At 34.7% G+C, this 21,821-nt stretch overlaps 1 protein-coding gene across 2 annotated transcripts in view; it reads left to right on the top strand.

The window, feature by feature from the left end:
* The window catches only part of GRIK2 (glutamate ionotropic receptor kainate type subunit 2), a 439,138-nt gene that overhangs the window by 165,662 nt on the left and 251,655 nt on the right, over nucleotides 1-21,821 (top strand). For both annotated transcript variants that reach the window (XM_087774640.1, XM_087774639.1), the window contains 2 exons: nucleotides 2,284-2,337; nucleotides 5,481-5,654. In XM_087774640.1, the coding sequence (XP_087630766.1) occupies nucleotides 2,284-2,337; nucleotides 5,481-5,654 (228 nt within the window). The remainder of the gene's footprint in view (nucleotides 1-2,283; nucleotides 2,338-5,480; nucleotides 5,655-21,821) is intronic.

Below are 21,821 nucleotides of genomic sequence, written 5' to 3'. Positions count from 1 at the left end.
CCAAGAGTGAGCGTTCAACCTCTTTAAATAAAATTATAAACTGTTTTATACTACTCTGTTCACCCTAAAGATTATAGAAGGAAGGTACACAAACAGTTCTTTCATGAGTATTTAGATCTTTATACAATTTTTGTAGGCTTTTAGCTTTCCGTTCAGCTCCAATATTGCAATGCCTTAAATATGCCTAAAATTGGTAGTTCTGCAGCTGAATGTGACATCTTGCTGTCAAAATTGACAATAAGGATGTTAAGACTGTATTTATTATTTAGTGGTATCATTCCAAATACAGTGTTTAGAGGTGTTCACTGAAAAATAATTAAAAAATGAGATCTTTCTGTATTCATTTGTGAACTATTAATTAACCATTTTTTTCTGGTAATGGAGGAATGAACTTGGGGAGACATGACAAGGGTTTTCTTCTTGGGAGGATGACTGGAAAGATTAACAATGAAGTAAGTTGGAAATAAAGGTAAAAAAGTACCTTGAGAGACCAGTGAAATGGCAACTACTGTTTTCTGGCCAAAAATACATCATGAAAAGGAAAAAAAAAAAAATCCCATCATTCAGACAAGCATAATTAGATTAAGGCAAAACTCAGTGGTAACTACATCACCATGCAACCAGGGAAAGCAGACGTGATTTAAAAGGTTAGGAAAGTACTGGAATAATGAGAGCAGAGAAATGACAATGTTTTGAAGAGGAAAAAGGAGTGAGCTCTTTTGAGAAATGAGGAAAGTGAGATAAAGAAGACCTGGAAAAGAGATAACACCAGCACATAGCAGAATCCGGAACATGTGTAGGATGTTCTTGTGTCGAGATTCTGTGGAGTATGAAAGACCCAGTTATAAGCAGTTACTATATAGGTGACTGCAGATGTGTTACAGATATAGAGGAAGATACCTTGGCTTTATTTAAAAACAACAACAAAAAAATTTCTTGAAAAAGCTAACAATGTTTGTAGTAGTACAGTTTCTAATGAAGTTGTAATATTTCTCATGAGATAATACTTTTCCTGTGTTTAAGAGAATTTAAATTGCTATTGGCACACTATAAATATTATTGTGGAATTCTAAAGACACAGGTATAGGCATGCTTTGGAAAAGTGTTGTTGCAGTTTTTGTCAAAGTCTTGTCTAAAATATTATAAAATCTGATCTGCAGCTGGTATTTTGAACTCATTTTAGCTTTTAACTTTTCTTTGGAAAAGAACATATAGACTAGTCATTTCATCACTTTTCAGACAATGTCACAAGTAAAAAGGCTTCCACAGCCTTCAGAACTCTGATAATTATTTTGTATACAAATTCTGGTATTATGACAATTGTATAGTTGTTGCCGTCAGCATGTTTAAGGAGGTGTAAATGGTAGTGACTTGGCAAAGAATTCTGTTGGTAATTCCTGGAAAGGAAGAAAATATTGCTTACTTATGTGCCTTTTTTACAGTGCTAAAATTAGGTAAAAATCACTGTAGATACTAAAATGATTGAATAAATCATACTAGTATAAGGCAACTATTGTGCAGAGCATAAAGATATATGCTTTTCAGGTGAAAATGCCCTTAATGAATAAGAGTGATGAGACACCCATAGTTTATTGCTTTAAAATTATATCTACAAATATTTGTTCTTACACTGTTAAGAGAAAAGTATGAACATTTTAAAATGCACAGTTGATCAAAAACTATTTGGTATTACATAGTTAGCAAGGCAGATGAAGGTACTTGATAGATACCTGAGTTTATAGAGTAATACTATGAATATTTGTTCTTCATTTTTACTGAAGTAGTATGTATATTGCTGTTCAAAACTTGACTCGAGTATTTTTCTCCATGGTTGGAAAAATGTACACACGTATAATATAAGCTCGGGTCCTTCTTTTAAATGCATAATATTGTTCATCAAAATAGAAAAAAATCTTTCCTATTAGGTTATTCTTTTTAAGGGGAGGGTTCAATAATGAATGAAAATATTGTTGACTCAAATTTTGTGTGTCAACTTAATGCATCCATTAGTATGTAAGACTATAAGCCTCTTTCACATTTACTGCACTAAACAGTCTAATAATATTCTTTCTATCAGAAGATCTGGTTCATAAATTCCTTTAATAGTCAGTAATCTGCTCTAACTGCTAGGAAATGACTTGCTTGACCTAATTTTACTATAATTCCAACCCTACAGTCTGATCCCAGTAGTGTTCTTTTGCAGCTTTTCATTTGCCATGTAAGTGTGATAAAAATGTATTATGTCACCTCAGAAACATTAATCTTTTGTTTATTTTTTTTAAGGCTTTAGCTATGGGAATGATGACAGAATATTATCACTATATCTTTACCACACTGGTAAGTGGCTTATAAAAACATACTGATGACATCTAACAAAGATGTTACTTTCCTTAATTATATTACCTGACAAAGTGAAAAAGGTCTCTCTGGAATGAAGTGTGAGTATAAGATGTTTTCTCTGTTGAGTTTTCTTACTTTCAGTGAAAACTCATCAGGATGGTTTAATTTTTGTTCAACAGTGTGCCCTGAAAACTGATAGACCGAAAAAAGCAACTGACTCTGTAGCAGTGCAGTTTTTAACTTTCAAGCAGCGTTAAGTATATAATTCAAAATTGATTATTTATATTATGAATTTTGTCCTTTTTCTCTTTTAGCTATTTGTATGTGAAGATTATGACATTTTAAACTTACTCATATATTCCATATTTTTAATCCAACATTTTACAAGGTAATTCTTTGCTGTCATATGATTCCTGAATAATTTGGTGTGAATATTAGCAGCATTTTATTTAATAGTCCACATGGGCTTTTTAGGCCCATGAATTATGCAATATTCTTTGGTGTCTATTGTAAAAGTAACTAAGAAGGAATTTTATTATTCTTGGAACCATCAGATTTAACATTTGCAATAAATGAACATTTGAAATGTGTATGCTCTTACAAAACATAACAAACTTGTATGTGAAGAACTTTTTTGCTGCTTACCACAGCCTAACTAAGAAACAGTTGAAAAGTTGGTAAAATAGTACTCTAGAAACTACAGTTGTGCACATTTCTCTGTTTTCCATTGTGTTCAAATTTGCCTATTTAGATTGCAGTTCATTAAAGTTCTTAAAATACAAGTAATTTCAAGCATGAGACAGATGTGCCTTAGTAAAACCATGCTTGAAATGACCTATGTTTAAAGTCACATACATGTTTAAGGCCTTACAGAAATGAATCCTTTGTAGTAGGATGGAAAGTTCACCTCAGAATCACAAAACAGAAGTTCATATAAAGTGTTATATGGAAATAGCCTGTTGAATAGAAAGCAAAATAATTTGTGAAGTTCATTAGAAAGGCAAAATACCCTGCACAAGTACCTGTCTTATTTTAGAAGGGTAAGTTGTTCTATCACTTATGGATTTAGGATTGCATGCAATACAATTTCCCTCACTAGTCTACCAAAATGGTTTCTCAATGTTTCAAGAGATTTTTTGTTTTTTAAATTTTCATTTTGCTAATGTTGAAAATGTTTTCTGTCCGTTGGCATTTAATTTTTATTCTTAAAGCTATGTTTAAAAATCAGGATTTTCTGTCATTCTTATTTCCTTATTAGAACATTAGGGTTTTTTTAGGAGAACAAGTATTATATTGACTTGGAGCCATCAAAGAATAATTTAGTGTGCACAAACGATTGATAGATTTTGATTTTTGCAATGTAGCTTTGGAACTTGCATCAGAATTTAGTTGTTTTGATATATTAATTGCTTCTTACCTGACATGGTGAAAGTCCTGTCAAATAAATTTTCCAGTCACAATGTTTACAGTAGTCTTCTGTGTATTCTCCTCTTGATTGATTCGGGTCTAATGCAGTAGCTCATTAATACTCCGATCTGTGTGCATTTATAATATATGCACAATATTGTTGTGTATATTTATCATATTTCAGTGTAAACATGAATGTGTTTGGATTAAATAATTACATGTGAGGTTCTGACTTCTTTCACAGTAAAAACAGAGAGAATTTTTAAAGGGGAAGATGTCACAGTTCTAGTTACGTTCAACATTTCTTTTGTAATAAAATGTTTTATTTCTTTAGAAAGAGGACATGAGTTAGGTTATTTGTAAATGAATAACTTAAAAGCATTTTGACATCTGCATATCTTAGGTATTATATATGGAAAATGGTAATAATTAGTAGCTATAATTAAAAATGGGTAGTGATTGATAACTGGTTGATATTTTTGTGGGCTTAGTGATGTTAACAATGAATAATGAATTATATTCTGGTTTTCCGTAGTACAGTATTTAATCTTCTTCAGCTCTAGCCACTAAACAAAATGGATTCAGGCAACTGTTACACCTAACACTACCATTTCATGGATTTATAATATACGAAACCGCCAGCAAGAAATAAATTAAAAATGAGATGAATGACTAAGTATGAATTATGTGGAGAATTTCTATGTTCAATGAAAATAAAATTATGTCATAGGACAGTAATGTCTTGTGTATAACCTTGATTATGTCACTTAAAAAAATTATTCAAAAAACCAGAAAATAAACCAAACAAAAGTTCATTTATAATGTATGTGCCTAGGCCTAGTGAGTCATGACTGTTTTCTTCATCAACTTAATTTTATTTTATTTTTTTCCCATGTTCAAATCTTAATCTTAGACCTGAGTTTCCTGAAGTCAAGCACTGGTTCTACATTGTTTCTAAGGACTCTGTCAAAGGATTGGCATAATCTTGAGTTTACTTGCTTGATATAAAACTTGATTTTCTTCTTTTTATTAATTTGTATTTGCCTCTGTGCGTGTTGGGGGGCTAAATACATACACACACACATACACATACATATGTATTAAAAATACATTAATTGGCAAAGGTTATTCTTGCAAAGATATATTTCTAATCAAAGATATGTCCATGTTTGGAGGTATGATTGATAGCTGTGAAAAATGCTTTTGGTTAAAGTCGTACATTTCCCCTCTTCCCCCCCAATTTATTGTCTAGAGATCAACATGTTCAAGTTTCATAGTGAGTGCAGGAGCAAGGAAACTCTTGTTCTGTTTGTTTTATGATTTGAAGTCTGTTCTGGTAGGCCAAAGAAGTAGTGATGAATAATAATATTTTTAGCAATTAATAATGATAGCCTACTCTAGTATTTAAGCCTACTCTAGTATTTAAGCCTAACTAGTAGGGGATACAGTTCTGCAATTGGACTTAGCATTTCCTAAAAGGCTTTTTTTTTTTTTTTAAAAAAAAAAAAAGGCAGTTGAAGCTGTTCTTCTGTGAATCAGATTACTCCCACTATAAGGTCAGCTGAGTTGCATGCTTACAGACACAGGCCCCCAGATAAACAGAGCATACTTCCTAGCATGTATAGTACTGTTACTCCTGCAGATTTCAATACTCTCATCTGGGGAGATGGTCTAACAATTGCAATAGGAATTGCAGTGTATTAGAGAATTTATACCATGGTAATTTTTTTCAGGACCTGTTTGCCTTGGATGTGGAACCCTATCGGTATAGTGGTGTTAATATGACTGGATTCAGAATTCTAAACACGGAAAATACCCAGGTGTCATCTATCATTGAAAAGTGGTCTATGGAGCGATTGCAAGCACCTCCTAAGCCTGATTCAGGTTTGCTGGATGGATTTATGACGGTATGAATATCAGTGTTTAGTTCCTTTTTTTGTATATGTTTGTGAAGCTAAAAAAAACCTTTAACTTTTTATTTCTAATACTAAAATTGTTTAGATTTATGAGACCAAATATTACTGTAAACATGATTCAGGGAGTAACTGTGGTGTTTCTGTTAATATTCTGTAGACTGAATACATGGCCATATTCACTTTCTTTCAAAATTACACATACTGTATTTTTTTCCAAATGATAATGCCACGTTGTAAATGTCTAATTCATCTAGTCCATATTTCCCTACTTTGTTGGTGAAAATATTGTATGAGATTATGTCAAATCCCGACAAAAATCAAGCTAAAACACAATTGTCTCTTTCTCTGTTTTGTGTCTTATTCAATTAAGATTCATTCATTAATAATGTGTACTATTTCATTTCTACATATTTTTTTTTTATATTATATGAATACTATAAATAACACCTTCTTGGTATCTTTTCCACTTTCTGTGCCTTCACCTAAATAATTAGTCTGGTTGTTTGGGTTTTTTTCCTTCCATTGCCATTATTCTCTGGCCTCACTTCAGTTTAGGAAAATCACAATTACATTCATACAAATAAACTTGCATTACCAGGTTTTCAGTGAGTTTCTGTTCATTAGTTGGAATTAAATCTAGAATTATAATGTCGGGAGGGGATTTATTTTAAAACATATCCTACATTAGGACTTTAGTTTTCAAACTTCTTGAAAGATCTGTTTTTCCACTTTGACCCTGAGCAATTTGTAACATCTTTGCTGACAGAGTTCCACTGCTCTTTAGATTTATTTTATTTTATTTTATTTTATTTTATTTTAAAAGCCTTTTCATGTTCCATTTGAAAAATAGCAAATTTTGTTTCTTAGTTATGTATCAGTTATCTAGATTGTGTTGATTGAGCCACATAACATAGCTAATCTTTTGAACAATTTATTTCTACTGATAAGATTTAGAGATTTTATAGACATTAGATACTAAATGACAATCAATATTTTGAAAACTTGATTTCCTTTTTGCCTTGTTTTCGGAAAATTACCTTTATTAGAGAAAAATACTTTTTTTCTTCTATTTACTTGTTGTACATAGTGTCTTGAACATGATAATTGGAGACATTTGAAATTTGATTTATTTACTGGTTCTGTGTGCCTGCACTTTTAAAGTACTGTATGATGAGATCTGTAAAGTTACATTGTTCATTTCTCTAAGTAATTCCAAATAAGCAAACAACCCCCCCAAAATTTTAGAAATGTTTGAAGTATGCATCTGGTTTACATATAGCTGCTGCTTATTATTGTAAGTCATTGTTCCATGCTTCCTTGTTGGCAATAATATTTTCATTCTTTGATTTTTACCTTTTCCAATTTAAAATTTGTGGCAGTTCATATCACTCATTGTAGTTGTATATTTTATGCATTGATCAAAGATATAATTGATCTCAAACCTTCAGATAGTTACCAAGATCAGTAGAAATAGTTACTTTATCAGAACACAGGGCCATGGTCAATAAAATCATAGAATAATAAATATTGGAATAGTGTTCTGTGGGCCAGTCACGTTATTCATCTTTTGTGGTGCTGTAAAGAAAGTGCTGTTCTCAGAAAAGCTTCTGGTGTGAAGCAGAAACCTATTATTGCTAGTATATGACTGTGTAGGACCATACTTTACACTATTACTTCACCTCAGGATAGAAAAAGATAAAGTGCATGAAAAATACACTGATTTCTCTTCTGGACCCTTAAGAGCCCTGTCTGTAAATCTAAGTGGAACCAAGTATTCATGCAGTCTGTGATGAATATTTTATGGGGATTCTTTATGTTGATTAAGCATCTAAATGCACTTGGATTACCTGGGTTTGAGATACCTGATATATGCAGATAGAATTTAAAGGATATTTAAAAGCCTAATAATCTTGACAAGTGTTAGGTTCTTACAGAGCTTTTATAATTTGGCCCTTAGATACAGAAAAAAACATTCACAGGATGTCAGTTTTACAAGAAGTGTCTTTGGAAGGTGTAAAAGAAAGTTATGTCATGACATCATTGCACAAAGTTTATCCTGTGCTCAGAATAAAATAAGTAGAATAAAATAAGTCATTTTATTGACTTATCAATAAACTTTTTGTGTACCCCCAGCCTACTTGCTGGCGGGGCAGTGTGAGGAGCAGAAAAGGCCTTGACTCTGTGTAAGCACTGCTCAGCCATAACTAAAACAACATCTCTGTATTATCAACAGTGTTTCCAGCACAAATTGAAAACATAGCCCCATGCTAGCTACTGTGAAGAAAATTAACTCTACCCCAGCCAAGACCAGCACAATAACAAAGAAACTAAATCCATTCTATGATTTAGGAGAGTAACTACAGCACAATTGGCTTTGTTCATTCTGTGACTCCAGAAAATCTGTCGAAATGTTGGAAATCATTTCCCATGTTGTGTCAAACTCTACATGTTTTCTTTACACAGACTTCTTGTGATAAAAGGTTTGCTCATATAAACATAAGAATCAAATAGATATGATTTCTACCAAAGTCTAAATTAATTGGTGACTTTCAAATAAAACTGTGAATTTAGTTTTAATATGATACGTAGAAGTCCTGAGGAAGTCTCAGTGGTCTGCTTCTATTGAAGAGGCTTTTCTACCATGATTCACATACTAATAGATTTCATTTATACTTTTGATGGTTCTTTCACATTTCCTTATTGGTCCGAGAATAATCAAAGCGATGCTTATCCTCATAACATATCAAAAACAATCTAAATGTGTTGCTATTCAAATATATTTGTATATTTTTCTCTCTGTCATACACTTATGCAGAAATGCATGTGCACACATGGTATAGCTTACTAAGTTACTTAAAAGATTATATTTATTTCTTAAATCTGTAAAGGTCTTTTTTCTGAGTATTCTCAGCAGTCCTGTATTTACTTTGATCATTATTTTTGTATCACCATCCTCTTACTAAACAGATAGAAAGGAATATATAGTGCTTTTAAAAGTAAAGATCACATGGAACTGGCACACGCCATGGCCGTAGTTTCTTAGAATAAAAGTACAGGAATGTGTTAATTTTGTCACAGGTAATAAGCCATGCCTTTAGAAAATACCAGAAGAAGAGAAAAGTTGAAGACCAATCTATTGCAATACTTTATCTGTCTTACTAGTAGAATTAACTGTATCTAACATTTCTCTATCTTTTTCTCATTGTCTCCTTGTTTCATCTTGTTACTGTTGGGTGAAAAAGTCCCAATGAAATTATGAATAAAATCTTTGCCCATGTTAAATCCAAAGCTAGGGCTTTTTCAGACTAGAATAAACTTTGTAATGAATTCTCACTTGATCCTGCACTTCCTGACACAATTCAGCAATACATAAAAGTGTCTTTTTTTTTCTTTGGCTTCTTACATATTTCCAAGTACAATCCAAAGTGGCTCTAATCTGTCACAATCAAGCTGGTAAATGTCTGTTCATTTATACTTTTCTGTATTTTTCACCACTTATTTCACTTGTTAGCAGTTCAAAATGCACAGTTATGAAGGTGGACTGTGGGGAGGGTGGGTTGTTAGCTTTTGAACTTGCTCCATCTATAAGAAGCTTAAATATACTGAACATTAAGATAAAAAGCACCAGGTATTGGTTTGGTCAGCTGACAGACTGGATTACCAGGGGTTTATTTATGGCTTAATCATTCTGCTAGAATGTTTAGCTGCGTAGACATCTTTTACAGGGTTATGGAAGCTGGTGTGTAAAAGTAAAATGAAGACATCTGCAGAATATTTTTTCCATGCACATTTCTGTCCCAAAGACTAGTTAATTATAATATATGAACACCATTCAAATCAAAAGAGGTTGAATGTCATCACTAAAATTTTTGAGGTTGGATCTGAGATAAATATTTGGAGTTGTATGTCGCCAAAATGAATGGGTGTTTTTGTATACAAAATGTATGATAGATTCAGGTATGCAAATCTGTGGTTCTGTTGAGGCAATCTGCCTTGAAAGTATTTCAACATTGCAGATTGCAATACAGACTGAAACTAGTTTGAAATGGAGCCTTGTGTGTAATGATGTTTGTTACTAAACAACTTCTAACTAGATTGAGGATCTTTAAACAATTCTCTGATACATGACATATTCATTGCTATTATTTTTCACTAACTTTATACTGAATTCTGAAATTTGAAAGTGGTTGCTACTTAGCAAGCACTTGAGCAAAATGACCTGACATTAAAAAAACCCACATTATTTTTCAACCAGAATAAGATTTCCTCTTGAAAAATGAATTTATAATGTAAGTTAAAAAAAAAACCAAAACCGAACAACCAGAAGTAAATAAAAACATGCAATTTATGCAACTTTAGCTTCTATTTTGCAGAAAGTTTAGATTTGCAAGGGTTCATCCTGATTCAGCCTGGAACAAAAATTGCATTTTGGATTTTCCTGCAAGATGGAAAAACTACTTAATTATGACAACTGAATATTTTTGTTAAATTCTAACAGTATTGTCATCTATACTGTATTAATGGAAAGATATCCTGGAAAACAGAAGAATAACATACTATTTTCAAGATACTTTAGTTTGGTATAATTGACCTCTTATTTTTGAGTCTGTACAAGTAGCACACAGAAAAAAAGAACACAAACCAAAAACCAAAAAACAAACCAAAACCCAAAAAACAAACCCTGAGCATAAATGCACTCCATTTATATATGACAACCATGTTTCAGACCAAGCAAAGTAGAGCATGAATAAAGTGTTGAGTTCAGAATTCTTTTACTCTACAACTATTAATCTTCCAGTTTTCTGTGCCTCAAGTCAAAACTTAGCATGCATAATTAAGATGACCTAACAAGTTCTGCTGCTTCATTAATGTGAAGTTTTCCTTACTAATTGCTTTTGCCTGTCATCTGATGTAGCTATCTGCTTTCATCTTATATAGAAATGAGTGTAGTTTTTTCTATTCTGACATATCAATTCTCTTCGTTAATGTACACTTTAGTAGCTCTATATGACAGGTGCAGGGAAGCACTGCGGTACTTGAATGCTATAGCTAAAGTCAATATTAAAGCGTTTCCTCAGAAAAATCATAGTTTGGGTCTGATAAGTTTTGTAGGCTGCTTAGCAGAATGGAGCATCATTTAGTTGTGCACTTTCTCTTTCCACTCTTAATTCTCTTGTTTATTTTTTTACATTTTTTTTTATTTCTCCTTTCTTTTCTGGACATAGTATGCTTCTCAAGCCTAGGTGCTCTCCACCATGAAACATAATATTTCTCAGCAAGTGAAAACTAGTTGTAATAAAAATTTAGAGTGATATTAAATACTGAGAGCAAAAATGTAGACATTTGTTGCATACCCAAGATGGGCTTACGGTTCATTTCTGTGTATGAGATTTTAATCTGATTCAAAAAAAGAGACGAGATTTTATGAATAAAGATTTGAAATTTTTAAAATTTGGTGTATAGACTTCCTTGGATAAAGAGAATAGATCCAAAGATATTTTCCTTAAATACATAAATGTAGAAAAGATGCAAAAATCACCAGGAAAAATGCTAATACCTTTATACATTGTCCTTAATCAAAAGAATATGCAAATGCATTTGCTCCACAGAGCTGTCTAGGAAATTAATTTTGCAACTAGCTGTTTTGAGGGATACAGTAAAAATGCTGAAGTTAAAATTGCTTTGGAATTTGAGAATAGAAATGAAAGACAGAATAATGTTGGATTCGTAAGTGTAGGTATTTTCCCCTAATTAGCTCTCCATATTTGCACACCCAAAGACTTGGGGGACACATTTATATATTATATTCTTTGTTTGTTCTCTGTTTCCCCTGATTGTAAGAAAACTTGCACTAAGTGACCTCTCAATGTTCTAACCTTATGACTGTCCTGTGAAGTCTAGTTTATCTGAATGTTCACCTTCTTAGCTTTGTGGTTATGTTAGTTTAATATTCTCAGAAGTTTTGTTGAATCCAATGCTAAGACAAAGAATTGCTAAAGAAAAGAATGGTGGAAGGGTGAATATGGACGGACAACAATGGTGTATTTTCACTTGCACTAAATCAATTTGTTTGAAAAACCTTAAAACCCTGTAATGAATAGGACCAACGCACTTGGGTCACAACAACCCCATGCAACGCTGCAGGCTTGGGGAAGAGTGGCTGGAAAGCTGCCTGGCAGAAAAGGACCTGGGGGTGTTGGTTGACAGCCAGCTGAATATGAGCCAGCAGTGTGCTCAGGTGGCCAAGAAAGTCAATGGCATCCTGGCCTGTATCAAGAATAGTGTGGCCAGCAGGACTAGGGAAGTGTTCGTCCCCCTGTACTTAGCACTGGTGAGGCTGCACCTTGAGTACTGTGTTCAGTTTTGGGCCCCTCACTCCAAGAAGGACATCGAGGTGCTGGAGCGTGTCCAAAGAAGGGCAACAAGGCTGGTGAAGGGTCTACAGAGCAAGTCTTCTGAGGAGCGGCTGAGGGAGCTGGGGTTGTTTAGTCTGGAGAAGAGGAGGCTGAGGGGAGACCTTATTGCTCTCTACAACTACCTGAAAGGAGGTTGTAGCGAGGTGGGCATCAGTCTCTTCTCCCAAGTAACAAAAGATAGGACAAGAGCAAATGGCCTCAAGTTGCGCCAGGGGAGGTTTAGGTTGGATACTAAGAAAACCTTCTTCACCGTAAGGGTAGTCAGGCACTGGAACAGGCTGCCCAAGGAAGTGATTGAGTCCCCATCCCTGGAGGTATTTAAAAGACATGTAGATGTGGTGCTTGAGGACATGGTATAGATGGACTTGGCAGTGCTAGGTTAATGGTTGGGCCTGATGACTTAAGGGTTTTTTCCAACCTAAAAGATTCTATGATTCTATGATTCTATGAAGGCCATGTTAAATAGCCAGCTGTAATCGGATTGAAGAGCCCGATAGTTGTCAGAGCCCTTTAGCTTACTTTTGCTAAAGCTTTTTTAATGATGTTAAACTAATTTGGTTAAGCTAATGCAGTTAGAAAGTATACTTTTTTCCTTTATAAACAAGATTGCAAGAGATTAAGAGGGTAAGGGAAGGCACTGAAATCATGGCATTTGCAGTTTAAGAGCCATCTGAAACTTAAAAATCTAGAATTAAAAAAAGTGATTCAGTTTTTTAGCATGATATAACCAAGGCTTAATGATGTTTTTAATGAAAAAGGTAAATAACTCCCATGTCAGATAATTGGACATGAATAATATTGAGGTAGCTCTTCTACTGCTGTGAAAGACAAATATATTTTTCCCAGGTTCAATAACCTACTCAAAAAAAGAAACCAAAACCAAACCCAAACCCACAAGAAATTTAATCCAGTTGTCTCTGATGCATTTTAAACAAGGTTTAGGTGACCAGCACGAGGCAAGAAAAGGTGTGAATAATAAAAATACAGCAGCGATAAAGGAAGAGATTAGATTTTAACCAAACAGTGTTAAAATTAAGCTCTTAAGTACTGACTCAAGAAATCAGGAAGACGCAAAACTGGATATATACTCTATTAGCAATACTAGTATTTTATATATTTACTTCAGTTTATTTTTTAATCTAATTTTGTTCTGTACCTCAATTTCTTAGTTTCTTGTTCTCTAAAATTCACTTCTTTGCTTTGCTCCCAAAGGAAGAAAAAAAATAATGGTGTCATCCAGGGTTTTCTTTCAGCACATTTCTGGAATTTGACTTACTCTATTCATCCTTGTGTCAGGATTTTCAGTGACTGTACAAACTGATATAGATAGTGAGGTTATTACATCGGGTACAAATTCTGCACTGAGATAGAAAGTTCTAAAATTTAATTTTGTTTTACTTTAGGCAAGTAGACTTTTATAGTTAACTTGCAGGTAAAAAAGAATACATTCATTGCAAATATAGTATTTTTAAGCTTGTTGAATTAGTGCTTTAATGAAGTTTAGGTGCTTGTCTAGTGGTGTTAACAGAATCTACAGCTACTTTACATCCTGCTTATTTCTTAGAGTATGCTTTGATTTTTTAAAAAATAATAAATTATTTCATGCTTGTTTAACTTCTTGATTTGAAATGGTAATCTCTTTAATTTAGCAGTGAAATTATTTTATAGAAGATAAGACTTCCAATTTGTTGAATAACTTGTTACAAAGTAGTCATTTAGTTCTGTTAACACTAAAAGGATATTTGTGAAACTGCAATTTCGTATCTCTAGCTAACAATATGGAAATAACAGTTATATTTGAGATAGCTAGTTAAATAATAATTTAGTAACTGCTAGCAGGCACTGTGACTGGACAGAAGGATTTGATGAGAAAAAGGTGCTGTTAAGATTCCTGAGGGTGAAAAGATCCATAAAAATAAAAAGAAATATTCATTATAGAAATACAGCCTCGGATTCTGATTTAGAGCTTCAAAGAGGATAGCTTGTTATGTAGACAGCTTCATAATTATCCCTTTAGCAAAAGGAATTTTCTGGATTTGCTGATGAGATGTGTTTAGTAAAACAGTGTGGCAGCAAATGTGTACTTCAAAGGAAATACTAAACAATTATTTATTACTGCGTTACAAGCTAGGAATCTCCCCTAGGCACAGTTAACTTCATGAGTTTAGGGACTGTGCAGGATTTCATGCTGTAAGATGTTTTAGAAATGATATGTCAGCTATTTTGAGAATTAATTGCATTATTAAATATTTGACTCCTATGTGTAGTCTTTCTTGGTATTTTAGGAGACAGGATCTATCAGAAACTTGCGATCCTATCCCGAAGGAAAGATATACCCAAGTGTTGTATAGCATTTAGCAGAAATTGCAGCTTCTCTCCTATGGAAGATTTCATAGAATTCTTCCGGATGTGGTTTGAGGATGTATGCATATATTTATAAATATAGTAAGATTAACATGGATTTTTATAATACTTTCATGTTAGAAGTCTCCTGCTACATCTTTACAAAGTAATAGAGGGAATTCAGTGTAGCAGCAAGTAGGGAAATGGCAGGGCTTGTGCAGCCTGCAAAAGCTCCTATGCAGTCTGGAAAACTAGCTGAAGCGTAGGTTGTTTTTTGAAATAGGAACTTAAGTGCCTTTACTCAGGAAATGTGCAAATGTCTGCACTGTATGAAATTTGAAGTCTGAGGGCTGTATTCCAGTATAACATAATCTGTCAAGGAAGATCATTTTCTTAGGATATGTATTCTGAACTTCAGTTTAATAGTTTATTTATACACTGCATTTATTGTAACTTTTCAGGAAAAGTGAACCAAAAGGAAGATTACTTTTATTCTGTTTCTTTGCTTGTTATGGTTAAAGAATGTTGTCTTTAGGAGCAGCATAATCAATTAAAGCTGGTAATCGGCAGACTGATTTGCAGGAATGAACAACTCTAGCAATTATTATGGCTACACTTGTAGGATGTGGAATGGTGACAGTGTAGCCATGCTAGGTTAAGCAGCAATGTAAATCACCCAATTTGTGGAGAGACGGGACCATCAATTTAGCTCTTATTGTGTGTTCATCAGCTTCTCAGTGGCACTGCCTGTTAGGGCTGGTATGTACACAATGCAGTAGTGAGGTTTAAAAGTATGTTCTGGGTAAAATCCTAGTCCTTTGGAAATCAGTATATGTGTGTAATTTGGCTAACCTTTAGTTTGCTACATGCATGCCAGGCTTAGATATGGTAACACAGATGAACTGAGGAGTTGATTTTTTTTTTTTCCGATGGAGTATTAAATATTACATATTGTAATGGAGTGAAAAAGAGTGAAAATGATATGTAAATATTTGTCTCTGAATATTCAGGTGGTTAATTTGGGCATAGTTTGGTAAGCTCTGTCTGTCTTTATTCATTATATACTTCTGACTTATGAAAAACAAGAATGTGTTATTTCTTTCTGTTACTAATTAATAGTTACTAATTACTAGACTAGTTGACATAGCTGGTAGAAATAAACAAGATTCTGGGCATACCATCCTCTCTGCTAAAGACATGAAGGGGTATGTGCTTGAATGTTTTTCCATTTTTTTCCATTTCCAGATGTATATAGATTTGTCTAATAAAAGATATTACTTCTCCCTATAAATCTTTTTTTCTTATCTCCTTAAGCTGCAGCACACTATTTCTAATTTTAAATAGGTTCATATAGTACACGTAGACTTCACGGAGACTTTCATGCAGATCAGATATATAGTTATCACTTAAATTCACCTTCCGAAGGGATGACTCTATTTCCTGTCCAGAACATCATGGACTCAATTTTGGTGCTTTCCAAATGCCACAGGATATTGTACCTGGCCTCCACCTGCCCCTTCAGAAAACCATAGGTCTCCTATAAGTCCAAAGTCATGTCTGCCCACCTTCTGTGGATGTTTTGTGTATCCTTGAATATTTCAAATGGTGCTATGTGCCTGCATTTAGGCTGCTTAATCAAACTTCTAACTAGAATTGTAGCAGTGAATATATTTTCCACTTAAACAGTCTAGTGGGAATACAGTTGCCACAAGCACACATACAGAGCTATTAAATAGTGCCTAGGAAAATTCAAGCATCAACCTGAAACAGCATGTGAATACCTTTATGTCAGGCTGGAAACAAAATTAATGTGCTTTAATTATTATATATTTTCTTTGTGAACCTGAGGCTTCTGCTGTCCCAAGCCACATTCAGCATAGGAAATAGGTGAAAAAAAAACCATACTGAATGCACTAAAGAGATTTAAATATCATGATAGTGTGAAACAGAGATTTCAGATATTACAGTTTTTATGTTCTACATATTCCCACTTACCAAGGCCTGAGTAGATGTATAGTATGTTAGTAGATGTATAGTACGTTAATAGCAGAGATAAGGCTGTATCCTATTTCAGATAATGAGAAGCTATGTAAAGCCCTGGAAATAAATATTATTTTTTTAAAAAAATTCCTTATTTTGATGCTATAGAATAATTTATTCAAGCCTAGTGGTGAAATGCTGCTAGCAAAGTATTATTTTGTAAAGGATATTCTGTGCATGTAATTTCTCTCAGTGTTGTTTGTAAAAACAAAATCTCATTTTATTTCTTTTTGTCTTATGTAGCAATGGATGTATTATTCAAACCATCTGTTTATTGAGATGTTGATTGAGGCCTCAGTTCAACAAAATGTTCAATGTGCTTTCTTGCTGAAAAAGCAATACAAAGCTTATCGGTAGTCTTACTGAAGTCAACTGGACTACTTTGGCACTTAATGTGAAGTATATAATTTGTTTAAATGGGTCTTCAAAGGTTGCTCGTAAAAAAAAGGGTTTCATGTAACTTTATTACACTCCTTCACTCTCTTATTTTGAGTGAAGAATTTCAAGGTATTCCTGAGCACAGGGGGCAATCCTTTTTCAGTCTTTTCATGAGAAATGACATAGTTCAGAAAATACTATTTTGCAAATTGTGTATGCCTGGTGATATGATTGTTCTCAATGTTGTTTGCATAAAAGATAAACAATATTAGCTTTAGTCTATTTTGGATTTCTTAGCCTTCTATTTGCTTAAAATACAGGACAGTTATTCTAATGTACTTCCAAAGTTTGAGTAAGATTGTAGTTAGAATCCAAATAAAAATAACTCTGTATCTGAAGGAATATTCTTGTCTGCAAGAGTGCTGAAAATAAACTATTTTTTTTCATTTATTCATTTTCAAACTGAACCCCACCCCCCTTTTTTGTTACAGTGCTCATCATTGCTGTCATAGTCTCTAGGGTGCTTCACACAGTGTGATTTATGTTAACATGAATGCTGGAAGTAGGAGGTCTTCCTAAGCAGGTAGTTTTGCAGTAGTGTATGTCTAGAAATGAAGGCAGGGAACATCAAGCTAGCAGCTGGAGGACTGCTGGCCAGTTATTTCATGAAGTTGCTGGAATAATTTAGAAAGTGATGTCCACAAAATCTCCTGACTGGACTGTCCTGGACTCTTTGGAGAAAACTGGCATACCTACAGACAGCTTTTGGCCAGTGGTGGATTTCATAGAATCATAGAACAGCCCAGGTTGGAAGGGACCTGATCATCTTTTCCAGCCTTTCGTAGGAAAGGGAGCCAAGATGAGATTATCTTGCACCCTGTCCAATTGTCTTGAAAACTTCCAGTGATGAGAACTCCACCATGTCCCTTGGGAGCTTTTTCCAGTGATTGTTCTCATTGTAAAAAATTTCTTTTATCAAGATGAAACGTCTCCTGATGTACCTTGTACCCATTGCCCTTTGTCCTCCTTATGTGGCTCCTTGTGAAGAGAAAGCCTCCATCCTCTTTGTAGCTGCCCTTTAAGTACTGGAATACTGTGATGAGCCTTGTCTTTGCCAGGGAGAAAAGACCTAGCTCCTTCAGTCTTTCCTCAGAGGGCAGGTTTTCCAACCCTTTGATCATCTTTCTGGTGCTCCTTTGGACCCTCTCCAGTGTGTCTGTGTCTTTTTTGAATTGTGAGGACTGTAACTGGGCAGAGTACTCCAGGTGTGGCCTGACAAGTGCTGAGTAGAGTGGAATGATCACATCTCTATCTCTGTTAGTAATGCCCCTGTGGATGCAGCCCAGGATCTGATTTTCCTTTGTTGCTGCAGCAGCTCACAGGTGACTCATGTTCAGCTTGCTGTCCACCAGGACCCTGAAGTCCCTTTCAGCAAGGCTGCTCCCCAGCCACACAGATCCTAGCCTGTACTGGGCTCTTTGGTTATGTCATCTTTGCACTTTGTTAAACTGCATACAGTTCTTGCTAGCCCATCCAGGTCTCTGTGTAAGATGGCTTTCCCTTCTGACGTGCCTCCTTAGCATGCAGTTTAGTGTCATCAGCAAACTGTTTAGCAATGGGCCTATGTCTTCCCTGTGCTTGTGCTTACTGGTCACATATCTGAAGAACCCTTTCTTGTTGTTCCTGACATTTTTGGCTGATTTCAGTTCTAGTTGAGCCTTAGCCTTCCTGACTGCATCTCTGCATGCCCTAGCAAGGTTCTTATAGTCCTCAATGGGTATTTGGCTGCCTTTCCATGGCTGGTATGCTTCTTTTCTGCTTTTAAGCACACCTAAAAGCTTGTTGTTAAGCCAGGGTGGTCTTTTGTTCTGCCACCTTTGTTTTACTTTGTAGGACATGGATTTTTCTTGTGTTTCCAGGAGGTTGTTCTTGGGTACCTCCCAGCATATGCAAGCTCCTTTGACCTCCATGGATGCTTCCCTCCACGGATGCTTCCCAATTCCTCACAGTTGGGCTCTAAGCATATTGAAGTTGGCTCTTATAAAATACAGGTCTTTGTCCTACTACTGGTCTTCATTGTGCTCAGCAGGAGCTTAAGCTGCACAATGTTATGATCACTGTAGCTGAGATTGCCATTGGTAGTTATGTTGTCAAGTAAGGCTCCTCAGTTTGTGAGCAGTAAATCTAGCAATGCACTGTTCTTAGTTGGCATGTAGCAGGAAGCAGTCCTCAATGCATTCCAGGAACCTGATCGATGACTTGCATGATGCTGTGCTGTTTTCCCAACAAATGTCCAGGTAATAGACGTCACTCATGAGGACCAGGTTCTTGTGGTTCATGGTTGTGTATAGGGGCAGAGGGAATTAACTCAACAACATACTTGCATATTTATAAACTTTAAAGTCTACTGTCAATACATATACCAACAAAATGTATATAAAATTACATAGAAACCAACTTAGTAATGATACTTTGAAGAAGAAAGTGCTGTAACATTTTTTATCCTCTGAGCATTAAGGTTATTTGAGGGTTGATTTGATGTTGGAATTTTTTGTCATTAATAGAATATACCTGAAGCATGATACAGGGGAACATACCTCTGTGATCTTCATGACTTCTGTGTCCCCTGTGAATATTTCTGCTCTGTTTCTGCCTCTGAAGATGCTTTTCATTCTTAAATTTAAATTTTTTGGGCAAAAAACCCCCCCAATATCAAGTGCATAGGAGTATCTGCCATGGAGTTGGATACATTTGTGTTCAACTTCTAGTTGAATATGGAAATGTAAACACTGACATACCACTTTCTGTTTGAAGAGCACTGTCATGCATGTAAGGTCCTCAGCCGGAAGTTCATTGCATGATCACAAATTGAAAAACTAAAATCTATATTCATGAAAGGAGGTGTTTCTCTCTTGGATTGAAAGATTTATAGCAACATCTGGGAGCAATTAGAAAGGCTTCTTTGTTCTTTGGCACAGTTAGGTCTTCATATAAGGAAAATAATAACACAAACTTTTTCTTTAAAATTGAATATTCCTCTACTAATGTTAATACAAGTAGGGTTCTCTATCTTCATTTGCTGGGTTTAGTCCTGAGACAGGATTCTAGATGAAGAACATAAATATACAAAGAAAAATAAATATTCTTTTTTTTGAAATTTATGTCAAGTTGCATCAGAGAGTATTGTCTCTGTGTTTCTTTTAGCATTGAACATCCTTAGGTTTCTTTGACTTTACTGTTCCACTTTTGGCCTATACATTGACTAAGTACTTGTCTGAGATAAAGGTCATCGGTTAGGAACAGACACCAGCAATGTTAGGAAATTGTTTTTAAACAATTTAAAGGGGTTTAAATGTGAAGATCTTGAAAGAGTTCTCTTTAAATGAAAAGTAAGTCGTAAGGTCTCAAGCACAGCTGTGTCATATAAAGCAAACTTTTATTTGGTTTGTTTATAAATTGCAACATAAGGAGCTGGGGTTGGGGGTTGTTCAGCCTGGAGAAGAGAAGGCTGTGGGCAGACCTTATTGCAGCCTTTCAATACTTAAAGGGGGCTTATAAGAAAGATGGGGACAGACTTTTTAGCAGGGCCAATAGCGATAGGACAAGGGGTAATGGTTTTAAACTAAGAGGGTGGATTCAGACTGGATATAAGGAAGAAATTTTTCACAATGAGGGTAGTGAAACCCTGGAACAGGTTGCCCAGAGGGGTGGTAGGTGCCCCATCCTTGGAAGCATTCAAGGACAGGCTGGATGGGGCTCTGAGCAACCTGATCTAGTTGTAGATGTCCCTGCCAATTGCAGGGGGGATGGACTAGATGACCTTTAAAGGTCCCTTCCATCCCAAAGCATTCTATGATTCTGTGATTCTATGAGCTTTATATGGAGTTTTGCAAGGCTGAACATAAAGCTCATGTTTACTTTGGTTATGAACAAATATTTTATTAGCATTTATAAGTATTTATAAGGACATGCTTTTAAATCTACTAATGTAAAAAGAAGTCAATGCTGATTCTGTCTTCTAGACATGGATGTAGACTACTGAATGGCATTGTAGTGGATTTAGTAACTACAATTTGTCGGGAGAAAGATACATAAAAAAGGTGAGGATTATGCTCTTTTTCTGCACCCAGATAAAGTGTGTCTGTGTTCATTTAACAAAATCAGCCGTGTTAGGTTAAAAATAAAGGTACCTGTCAATTTTATTGAAGTTACTCTGAATTTGATGAGATCAGATTATCATTTAAGCTTCATTCGTAAAGAAAACCCCATGTAGGATATACTTGGAAATACACAAATGAAAGAAGAATATAAAGTGAAACTGTAAAATGTGAAACACTATAATAAAGTATATATATACAGAAGTTTAGTTTCAACATAATAAAATTCAGGAAAAATAAATTGGTTGAAAATCAGTGAGTTTTGTTAGCTTTTGCATCATTGCTAAGCAGTTCTCTGAGGCAAAGATCACACTGCTTTCAAAAAGCTGTGAGTCAAGAGACTCATAGAGATGATGCTTGAGTAAAAATGTATTGAATGAAAGATCAGACAAGGGAGAGGGGATTCCAGGAGTAAAAACTGCAAGCAGATTTTCAGATTTTTATATATATAAGTGTTTGTTTTTCTTTATCTTGTGGATACTAGCACATGTTCCTTTTACTTTTGGTCAGAATAGTCTTGGAAATCAAAATGTTTAGATGGTCTTTATGAAGTTTATTTAATGCTGTTGGTTAGAATCAGAATGTCAGGGACCTGTATTGATTTACAAGTAAAATCAAGGGAGAAAGTCCATCAGTAGAGCAGTGGGAGGTAAAGCACTATCAGTAGGGAATCTTTACTGTCTGAAGACTAGATATCATAGTTGTTACAGAAAAATACTGAAGGGCTTTTCTGGGAATATAAGTTAGCAACAGCTAGCCAACCAGATCTAATACAAGATTTACTAATGATTTGCTCCTAAAGAGTGAGCTGTTCCCTGAGAAGA

This window comes from Nipponia nippon, unplaced genomic scaffold, assembly GCF_047370975.1.
Source record: "Nipponia nippon isolate SJK-2023a ecotype South Korea unplaced genomic scaffold, ASM4737097v1 scaffold_4, whole genome shotgun sequence".
Classification (NCBI taxonomy): Eukaryota; Metazoa; Chordata; class Aves; order Pelecaniformes; family Threskiornithidae; genus Nipponia; species Nipponia nippon.
The sequence above is the reverse complement of the archived record's forward strand: the minus strand, read 5'-3'. Positions and strand labels throughout refer to the sequence as shown.